The sequence below is a fragment of the Gallinula chloropus genome (assembly GCF_964237585.1).
Source record: "Gallinula chloropus genome assembly, chromosome: 13".
NCBI lineage: Eukaryota > Metazoa > Chordata > Aves > Gruiformes > Rallidae > Gallinula > Gallinula chloropus.
Window position 1 is genome coordinate 21,579,181 of NC_140098.1, and position 10,722 is coordinate 21,589,902.

The 10,722-nt window shown below is 60.2% G+C and overlaps 1 protein-coding gene across 1 annotated transcript; it reads left to right on the forward strand.

Moving 5' to 3' along the window:
- Positions 1 to 792: 792 nt before the first annotated feature.
- On the forward strand, positions 793 to 10,201 carry ACD (ACD shelterin complex subunit and telomerase recruitment factor; the record flags this gene model as incomplete). The annotated part of the gene is made up of 14 exons (XM_084270313.1): positions 793 to 887; positions 1,331 to 1,460; positions 4,695 to 4,819; positions 5,289 to 5,379; positions 5,870 to 5,949; positions 6,166 to 6,210; positions 6,494 to 6,528; positions 6,901 to 7,058; positions 7,250 to 7,343; positions 7,472 to 7,552; positions 8,154 to 8,252; positions 8,447 to 9,120; positions 9,431 to 9,507; positions 9,624 to 10,201. 14 exons carry the CDS (start codon positions 793 to 795, stop codon positions 9,685 to 9,687), a joined length of 1,848 nt encoding a protein of 615 aa, XP_084126439.1. The 3' UTR covers positions 9,688 to 10,201.
- Positions 10,202 to 10,722: the final 521 nt, after the last annotated feature.

Genomic DNA, 10,722 nt, shown 5'->3' on the forward strand with positions numbered 1-10,722 from the left:
CCTGAGCAGCATTTCCCAGTCCTCCTGCTGGATTTGGGCAGGTGAGCAGCTTTAATGCCTTGAGAGGAGGGAAAGCACGTGCAAGCTAAAGGAGGGAAGGGTTAGATTAGGTAGTAGGGAGAAGTCCTTTACAGAGTGGTGAGGGGCTGGAAGGGGCTGCCCAGAGAGGGGGTGGGTGCCCCGTCCCTGGGGGTGTTCAAGGCCAGGTTGGCTGGGGCCCTGGGCAACCTTGTGTAGCTCCAGGCCTGGAGGTTGGTGTCCCTGCCTGTGGCAGGGGGTTGGAGCTCTGGGACCCTTGGGGTCCCTCCCAACCCAGCCCAGGCTGGGATTCTATGATTCTAAGCCTGGTCTGGAAGGATGCTTCTTCCCATGCCCAACCACCCGGGGACAAGCAGGGGCTGCTTGGGGCTACCAGGGCCAAAACCAAAGCAAACAGCGCCCAGACAGGGTGGTGCTTCAGCGAGGGTTCGTCAGCGGTGACAGGGAGGGGGGGTGCCCAGGACAAGCCTGGGGGCGAACAGGGAGCCCGCTGCGGGATGGGAACGGAGCTGCGCGTGGGGATGGAGCTGGGGGCGGGGATGTGGATCGGGATGGGGCTGGGAACGTGGAGAGGGACGGGAACGGAGTCGGGGATGGAGCGGAGTTGGGAATGCGGAGAGAGGTGAAGGTGGGGCTGGGGACACGGGCTGGAACGGGTTTGGGGCCGGGCGGGCTCCGCCCCGGATCCCCGGCGGTTCGGCCGGGTTTCCTCTTCCTGGGTCGCGGCCCCTGCTCAGCGCGCTGCCCGGGGCGATGGCGGCGGCGGCGTGTCCCGGCGGGGCCGGCGCGGGGGAGCGGCCGGAGCAGCTGGCGGACGCGGCGGGGCGGCGACAGGCGCTGGCACCCCGGTGAGGCGGGGCCGGGAGCCGGCCCGGGGGGCTCCCTCCTGTCCCCGCATCCAGCAGAGACCCTTTCCCCCTTTCCCCATGTTAATTCCTGAACGGGGGAGGCCAATTTCGGGGGGTAACGGACAGGGGAAGGGGCGGGGAAGGACCTGAACTACGGGAGACTCACCGAAAGCCCGTCCCGGTCCCCCCGAGGCTGCTGCTGCTGCTGTCCCGGCTCCCCGTGGTGAATGAGCAGGATGCTACAGGATCCACCTGCCCCCGGCAGCACATCACATCGCCCCCGGCACAGCTAAATCTCTTAATTAATTGGTTAATTAAGGTCTCCTGCGGAGGGAGGAGTTAGTGGAGGGATGGGTGGATTTGGGATGCCAAACTGCTCTGGGATGCTGGGGTTGGGCTGTGACTGCCTCTGGTGATGTGGAGCCTCGTCTCTTGCCCCATAGGTCGGCGTATGAGAACAAAATCGTGGCTTCTCCCAAAGTCTACATCCTGCAGCCTTGGATCACCAACCTGCTGATGAACTACGAGCGGCTCGATGCCAGTGAGGATCTCCTGGCTGGGCAGGTCCTGCGGGTAGGTACTGAGGGAGGACTGTCCCGAGCCCCTGGCAGGGCTCAGCAATCCCCAGTTCAGTGGCTGTGTGTAGGTTGACCCTTCCCCATGCAAGTCCCTGATTGTTGGTCCTGTGAGGTGGAGGAACTTTTCTTTGCCTGGTTCTGGTGCACCTCTGTTTGCATCCAAAGAGCTTGTGGTCTCCAAAGTCATCTCTCTCCTCTCCTAGCCTCACACTCTGCCTTTCCTTCCTTCCTTCCTTCCTCCTCCTTCTTTGCATCCCATCCGCCAGCTGATGGGCGATGCTGACCATGGGTTGCACAAGGCAGGAGCAGGACCTGCTCAGGCAGCTGGTGGTGAGCCTTGGTGCGACCGTGAGCTTGTCCTTTGGTGTCTGTTGGCTCTTTTCACATAGTGATTCAGGGCATGGGCCTCTGTGGCACAAAACCTGCTCCTGTGTAGTTCCTGGAGAGTTTTTTCGGGGCTTGGAGGGGTTGGATGAAGGTACTGAGAGACAACCAGGGCAGAAGCAGATGGTTCCTGTGTTGTGGTGGGTTGTGGTCGTGACCCAGCTCTGGTGCCTGTAGCAGCATCCCACCACAGCCAGCATCAGCGTTAGCAATCTCCTCCTGTCTTTTGTGGGTGAGGTGTTTGAGGCACAGCAGGTATCTCCTTGCTGCTGGCAAAAGGAAGAAGGATGGATGTTGTGATTTAAATGGAAGGGGATGAGATGGGGAGAAGGAATGAAGGTTGGGAGGAGCATCTTGAGCAGCTGGGCGGCTTCTGGTGGCTCTGAGCTCCAGCAGTGCCTACCACCACCTCTGCTTCTCCCAAACCGACCCTGATGTGGACCCGGTCCTGTGAGCATCCCTGCCTGGCGCTGGTCCCAGTGCTGTCATACAGCATCTACTGCTTGTCTTCTGCTGGGAGTGGAGATTTGCCCACGGTGAGAGAGCCTGTGGTGGGACTGGCCGCTTGCACGCTGGGCTTCTCCCTCCAGGCTGGGACTGGGGGGCTGCCTGAGCTGCAGGAGCAGGATCCTGGTGGTGTGGGGTCGCAGTTTTGTGTAGCTGTGCTGCTGGGATGGCTTCTGCAAGCAGCAGCCAGAAGCTGTCTGCAAGCCCCAGACTGTAAACATCAGCCAGGACAAGGCCAAAGTTGCTGCTGACCAAGGCTGAGGCCAATCAAGGAGGAAAAAACCCTGCAGGCAGAGGCTTTTTGCCACTGGAGAAGGGAGTGAGAAGATGTAACAAGCTGTGCAGACAGCAAGGCCAGGCCCTGAGGAGAGAGGGGGTGAAGAATGAGGCACTCTGACTGCTGGAGAGAGAGATTCCCCTGCAGCTCGTGGAGAAGACCCTGGTGGAGCGGGTGTCCCCTCACAGCCCATGGATGAGGATGGGGAGCAGAGACATCTACGGCCTGTGAAGAGACTGATCCACGTCTCAGCAGGTTTGCTGGGGCACTTGTGACTCGGGGGGGGACCAGGCCGGGGGAGTCTGGGCCCAAACATCAGCCCCTGGGGAAGGGAGCCCTGCTGAGAGGCCTGTGGGGAGGAGATGAGTCCCCCACACAGAGGCCTCATGCTGCAGAAGGTCATGGGGAGGACTGTCTGCTGTGGGTGGGACCCCACAGTGCCACAGGGGACGGGGGGGTGTGTGTGGAATGCCCCCCCCAGCTGAGACAGAAGACAACTCAGGAGGAAGGGACTGCAAACCCCCACTCCCTGCCCCTCCCTGAGCTGCCATGGGTGGGGAAAAGGGAGCAAAATTATGACTGAAGTCTGCAAAGAAGGGGGTGGTGGGGAGTAGAGGTGTTGAGATCTGGGGAAGGAAAGCAGCTTGTGAGGAGCTGCTGGAACCCCACTGCCCGCTCCCTGCCCCTCCCCACGGCATGGTGGGGGTGGGGAGAAGGGAGTAAAATCAGGATGAAGTTTAAGTGTTCTAAGAAGGGAGGGGTGGGGGAAGGTGCTTTGAGGCCTGGCCACACTTCTCATCACCCGACTGGTTCACGGGGTGTGTAGTTGTAAATAAATCACTCTTCTTCCTTTTATTCTGTGCTGAGTCTGTCTTGCCCGTTGCTCTAAGTGCAGAGTGATCCCTCTGTCCTTATCTCCAGTCCTAAGCCTCCTGATGTGTATTTTCTCCCCTTTTTGGCTGAAAAGGGGAGGGAGTGAGCGGCTTTGGTGGGCATCTGGCCTCTAGCCAGGGTGTCCTGGTGTTGGTCAGGATGGAGTGAACTTCCTCTGCAGCAGTGGATGGAATGCTGTGTTTGGGTGTCACAATGACAGCAGTGCTGATAACACCCTGATGGGTTTAGTTGTGGTCAGACAGTCAAGGACTCTCTCAGTTCTCTATTAATGAGAAAGGAGGGGTGAAGCCAGGACAGGTGACCCAGACTGGCCAAAGGGAGTATTCCATGCCAATTCCATCCTGCTCAGTATAAAGGGGGCTGATGGGAGGAGCAGGAGGCTCCAGGACGTGTGGTTTTTGGGGGACGGTCGAGTTCCAGGACGGCTCTGGGTGGCACAGCCTGAGCTGTGGGTTGGTGAGAAGCTGCATTGGGTAGCAACAGCTTCAGAGATTTTTGCTCTAAAGTCCTGTCAGCATTGTTAGATTTGATCTTTCTGCTATCCTAGTAAACTGTCCTTATCCCAACCCACGGGCCTTTTAGTTTCTTAGTTTTGGGGTTGTTATTTGCCCCTTCCTTTTCCCTTCCCTTGCCTCTCACCCCCCCTTCCCTCTCCCCCTGCTCTTTTCCTTTAAGGAGCAGGCAGCTCTGTGGATCTCAGCTCTCAGCTGGGGTGAAACCACGACACAGGGCCAAACCACCACACATGGGCTTCCTTAAAGCCAGCAGCAAGCCTTGTTGGCTTGTACAGGGAGCTGATGCGGTAGGGCTGGTGGGACCTCAGTGTCAGAAAGTCCCAGCTGATGGTGACCTATTGTTTAGGAGGTGCCCACAGTGCAGAATGTACACAGGTGGCTTTTGTGCACACTGGGATGTGTGGTTTTGTGTCCCAATGATGAACAACGTGACCAACCCAGGAGAAGCCCAGAGCTGTAGGGACTAGGCCAGGCCAGGGCTGACCCACAGCTCCAAGCAAGTCTTGGAGGATCACATTGCTTCCCTCAGGGGTAAGCATTACCTTGATGGTTATGGTCCACCCTCAGCCAGGCATGGTGTCCCACCCTCGCTCCTGAGCATCCTTGTGACAGAGATGTCTTTTTCTCCCCACCACCCTCAATCTCTTGACAGGTTTTGAAAGACTCAGCTGCTCCAGACCAGCCTGGGGGCCTCCAGCCTGCTGTCCTGCAGGTCTCAGATGGGTCCTACCACATCCCCGTGGTCATCACGGCCGAAGCTCTGCAGGCAGAGGAGAAGTGGGTTCGGGTGGGACTTGGTGGGGGCTGGGTCAGGGGCTCTCCACAGCGAGCAGGGCTCCTGCCACAGCTGGTTTTGGGCTGTGTTAAGTGAGAGCAGTCACGGGGTGGGGGGTTGATGAACGGGCGGGGGTTGATGATGATGCCCCACAGGTGTGATTAGAAAGGACTGAAGAGCCCATGGTCCCTGTGAGCGGAGCCAGAGCATTAACCACAGTGGCTTGGGTGCTCCTTCAGAGCTTTCCTCAGCATTCCCATCTGGGCACCCCTAAGATTGGAGGGGTGCTGGTAGCATTGCCCAGGAATCCTGCCAGGAGCCCTCGGTCCCTGGTGCTCATGACAGGGCGTGTGCCAGCGTGTTGGGGTTGGGGAGGTCCTTGGGGAGCCCCACGCTGTGTCTGGGGGGCGGGGGGGGGCGACTCTGTTCTTCACCTCCCTGAGACGTTCCCACTCTGCCTTTCTTTCCCAGTGCCCACACGCAGCTCAGGCTTTCCAGCCTCATTTGCAGGATTATTGTCTTGCAGAAGTACACGGTGTGTTTCCAGGAGGAGGCCAGGCTGGTGAGTCCTCTGATGGCTGGAAGCATCTCGTGCCTTGACCTTGCCTTGCTTTCTGCACGCTTACCTGCTTGGAGCTGCTCCTGGGAGCTGGAGGCAGATGAAGGGTGGCTTTTCTTCTCTCTTCTTCCATGTTCAGCTCCTGGGAGGGTGGTGATGGCTTGGCCTGGGCGCTGGGGGGTGACACGGAGCCCCCTGCTTCCCTGTGGAGATGTGGTGTGTCTCCCTGGGACCAGCCTTAACCTCCTGCAGATGCTGTAGGAGACCTGCGTGGACTACTGATGGCAGAGCTGCCTGCTGTCCCCTCGCAGGGGGTCTGGAGTGTCCCCAGCCTGACACCAGGCTCTTGAAGAGCCTTAGGCTGATGTAGGAGGGTCCTTGCTTTGGTGGGAGGGCTGGTGGTGGAGCTGGGGTGGGCTTGCAGGTCACAGGGGCAGTGGGAGCAGAGGTGGGACTGCTCGCTCTGCCTTACAGCCTCCCCTTTGTCCTGCAGGAGGACTGTGAGTTTTACCTCACGGTCCAGCAGTTCATTGTGCTGCCCATGGAGAGACAGAGGCTGGAGTCAGACGATGGGTACGTCCCACGGGGCGGGCTGGGGGGCTCGGCTCTGGCTGGGGGCATCCTCCCCTTCCCACAGCAGCACTGACCCCGGGGGTCCTGAGGTGACCTGGGCAGGTGCATTGTGGACATGGAGCACTTGGAAGGAGGAGCTTCTGTGTCCCCATCCCAAGTGTTGAAGGGAGGTGGGGGTTCAGGGGGAACTGGCAACCAGCTTCTCTCTCTCTGCAGGAACCGGGAGCCCTCGGTGCTGCAGAAGATCAAGGAGCTCTGGCTGTAAGTGTGGGGCTGGCCATTGCTGGGGGACATAGCCAGGCTCCCCGGGGAGGGTTGGAGCAGCCTGGCAAGGGCAGGCAGATGTTACAGCATGTCCTGCTTGACCTGTGGACCTCCCCAGCCCAGGGCAGAGCTGAGCAGGCCACGAGATCCTGGTGATGCAGAGACTCTCCAACCCAGCATCTTCCCTGGAGCTGGGAGGAGACTGTGCCACTTCCATCTGCAAGTGGAATGGCTTGGCAGGCACAGCTCGTTCATTTCTCTTCTCCTTTGGTTGTTGCAGGAAGAGTCTTGCTGTGAAGAATGCTCCCAGCTCAGGTAAGGGCTTTCAGGGTAGGGGGGGATGGTGGGGACCACACAACAGTCTGGCTGCTTGAGGGGACTCCCAGGCTCTCCTGGGCTTGGTTTGGTTTGGCAGAGGTAGCACAAGACCATGTCTGGCAGAGCAACCTTGCTGAGCCCAAATCAGGACGGGAGGGAGCGAGCAGATAGAGCAGCACCAGGCCATGGCACACCTGTGCTTGTGTTGGTGCTCCAAGACCTGTGTTGGGAGAGGGAAGAGAGTCTCTATAAGCAAAGGAAATGCAGAATTTTGTGTTTCCCAGGTTTCCAGCCAGCTCACAGCATGTGCAGGCGAAGCTTGCCTGGATTCAGGTGTCTTCTCTACTAACGCCCGTCTTCTCGCTCCAGAGCCGTCCATCTCCCAGCTGATCGATGCCATAGGACAGAACCAGCTGGAGGTTCTGAAGGAGAATGCAGAGCAGTGCTTGGATCTGGGGGTGCCCAAGGACACCTCGGTGAAGGAGGAGGTTCCCATCACCCCCTGGGAAGCAGAGCGCAAGAAAGAGGTCAGTGTGGCTGCTGCGACCCCCTGAGATGCAGCTGTGCCACCCCAGGGCAGGGGTCCTGCTCAGGAGTGCTTGGAAGGCGGCAGGTGGGGGGCAGAGCTGGGGATTTGCTGGGTGTTTGGCTGTGGGTGGGTCCCTCCAGCCTGGGCAGCACCATCCAGCAAAGCCCACATGTCTGTGTCTTGTTCCAGTGGGGCAAGGACATCTTCATGGTCCCGGCCAACGTGCTGGTGATCCCTCCCGAGGAGGAGGAGGAGGTGGTTGCTGGCCAGGCTTCCACAGCAGGTCAGTGCTGTGACAGCTCAGCACCTGAGCACGTGAAGTGAACCTCCCTGGGGTGAGGAGAAGACTTCCTTGCCTCTGGCTCCACAGTGGGATGGGATGTGACCAGTGGTGTGCCTCTTTCATTGCAGACATGAGCAGAGAACCTCCTGGGAAGAGTGATGATGGTGGGGTGGTGCCAAGCGACCTCAGCATCGTATCCCAGATCAGCTGTGAGTAGTGGGACCTCCAGGTTCTCATCCAGCTTCACCGTGGCTTCCTTTACACTTGACTCAGACTTCTCCTGGGATCCAGCAGAGGAGGGGGCAGCACTGCTGGGTCCTTGAGCAGGCAGGGAACGCTCCCGTTCCCCAAGCTGAGCAGCTCCAGCTCGTTGTGCTGATGACAAACAATTTTGTCCCTCTGGTGCCATCGTGGAGCCTGAGTCCCCTACGTGAGCGTGGGACCTTTGCTGGCTGTGGTTCAGCACCACAATGGGCTCGTGTCACCTCGCTGGGCTTGGTGTCACCGAGCATTGCTGCAGGAGATCCTCCATGTAGCGGAGGAGATGAAGGGAGCTGCTGTCCTGGGCAGCCTGGGGGGCTTCCTCCCACCTGCTCTCTGCCTCTTTGCTGCCTGCCATGGGTCTGGTGGGGGTCTGGCTGGAGTACACCCCAGCACTTCCAGGTTGGAAGGGGCTCTTGGTGCGTCCTTCGTGTGCTGCCTCTCTCCAGGACACCCCCCTGGGCAGTTCTCAGCAGCCACTGCAGGGCTGGGAGGGGGCAGCCGCTTTCTTTACTGAAATCAACCCCCTCTCCAACTTGATCCTTGCAGCTGCCGAGTCAACAGCCATGCTGGAGAGCTCAGAGGAGTCCCAGGACAACCCCTGGAACCAGCTCCCCCCGATATCTTTGACCCTGAACTCTTCAGATGGTGAGTCCCCAATGCACCTGGGGTCCAGCCTCCCTCACTGGCAGGAGCCACCCCTCTCCTCTCCCCACACGACTCATCCCTGGGCTCTCTTTCCCCTGGCCCACTCCCCCACCCGCTCCCCGCTGCTCCCATTCCGATGCTGCCCTGCCCAGCTCACCGCCAGCCTGAGGTGACAGGAGGTTCCCTCTTCCCAGATAAGACCCAACACGACCTTTCACCGAAGGCCCAGCAAGACACGATGGCTGACAGCAACACCCCCGACTCGCTGGAAACGTGCAGCCAGGGCTCTTCCGAGGGTTGGCTGTGTGAAGAGCCGGCACAGCCCTCCTCTCCCTCCCTGTTCCTCTTCTACAGCCCTTCCAGTCCGGTGGAGACCAGCATGGCACAGGCACCGGCAGCCGTGGAGACAGCCTGTGATGCCCCCTCCCCACAGGTCTCAGGGGACTCTTGGACCACGGCACTGTCTCTTTCTCCAGCGCTTCCCATCCTGCCCAGCAGGCGCTTGCAGTCCCTGCCCAAAGGGATGCCTCACGGGGAGCAGGCGCACTCCAGCGGCACAGCTCTCCCTCCAGGTCCATTGAAGTGCAGTCTGGCTCCTGCCAGGCCCCGGGGAGATGATGTTGTGGGTGCCAAGAGGAAGCTGCTGGCCAGAGATGGCCAAGAGCATCCCTGCGGTGCCACAGAGGGCAGGGGGAGCGATGCAGGCAGGAGTGTGCAGGGTGCCAAGAGGAGCAGGAAGGAGGAGACGAGGCTGCATTGCAGAAAGGAGCCCTCTGAGGAGGAGGAGGAGGAGGAGGAAGAGGAAGACCAAGCATCCTCAGAGAGTGGCCCCAGCTCCAGGCCGGAGCGACGCAGTGTTCTGGAGCCGGTAAAATGGGGTGTGGGGCGGGGAGTTGGCCCTTGGCAGGGGTTTGCTACCACTGGTGTCTGGCCCCAGGGCTGTTCCTCTCACAGGGGGAGGTGAAAGCTGGTGGTGTAGATGGTGCCCCCCCCCCCCGAGCAGTGGATCTGGGGCACTGGGCCACAGCTGGGTGGGCACCAGCGTGCATTGGAGCATCCTCCAGAGAGAGGAGCATAAGAGCAGGAGCTTGAAGGAGACCCCAGGGTTTCCCTAGGCATGTCGGGGTCCCAGGCTGTGCTGGGACAGACCAGCCTCACCTTCCCCTCTCCTCCCGCAGTACGTGCCCAAGGAGCCCGTCCGGTACAAATACAAGGCGCCGACCCCCGAGCTCTGCCAGCACCTACGGTCTGTCAGGTCAGTGCAGCGCTGGCCTCGTGCTTCGGCCTCCCCTCGTTCCCGCAGTGCGTCCCCAGCGTGTCCCCAGCCCCCCAACTCCTCCTCACTCCGGCTCCTCTGCTCGGCTTGCACAGGATCTCGGAGGCGATGCTGAAGTGGGCGTGCCGGATGCTCACGGAAAACGAGGTGGACTCCTGAGCGCAGCCTGGCCCTCATTTCCTCATCAGTTAAGCCATAAGCTATTTAGGGCTGCTTGGGAAGAGCCGTTTTGGTGGGGGGGTGTGTGTGAAGGGGACACACACCGGGACTTTGCCCCCAAGGGCACCTCCACCAAGGGTTGGCCTGGCTGCAGAGACCTAAGCTCAAGAGATGCGAGGGACACGACCTGGTCAAGTCCAACCCCCCCACTCCATGCAGGGATGCTGAGCTGGCATCCTCCTCCCGCCTCTCCCCCTTCCATCCCTTCCCAACACCCTGGCCCAGCAAGTAGGGACAAGAGGTGACCCGGTGGCACTGCACCTGCGTGTGTGGGGAGGGAGCGTGGGGGGAGCAGCGATGTCAGAAGCCCCCCCAACCTGCTTCCCCCTGAGGCTTGGGTGGGAGTTTGGACATTTTATTGACGGATTTGTTAAGGGTTCTGCACTGTTACAAAAAATATCCCGCAGGGTTATGCTGTAGAAGTTAAAAATAAAAAGTGTCTATTTTTTAAATAGCTCTTGTATTAAAAACAAAAGGAAAAAAAGGGGGGGAAGGAAAAACCCCCCACCCCAAACCAAGCATCGTCTGGCTGCTTCTTGTCGTAAACATCCCTCGAAGGAACGTGGTCTGGGCCGGAGCTGAGGTCAGCGCAGGAGGAAGCCGCTGGGGTGCTGCGGTGCCGCCGGGAGAGCTGCGGGGATGCTGCGTGCCGGAACGCGAGGGCTCCCGGGGCCGTGGCTGGAAGCCTGTGTCTTGGGAAGGGGGCTGGAGCAAGCGGGACCCCCGCGGCGTGAGGAGCTGGAGCAGCGGAAGGGCCGCAGTGCCGCTTGTTGCAGGCGCCAGGCTGCCTGCTCTGCCTGCCCAGCTCCCTGCCTAACATCACTGGTACCCCTCGGCGATGCCTTTTGGTGCATCCCAAGGGCTCCGGTGCGTTCCCTGGGCATCCCTGCCCTCCCAGGCGATGCTGGTGGCCCGGCTGACACCGCAGTGAAAGGTGGGCAATGCCGCTGGGGGAGCAGAGCCTGCACCCCGTCT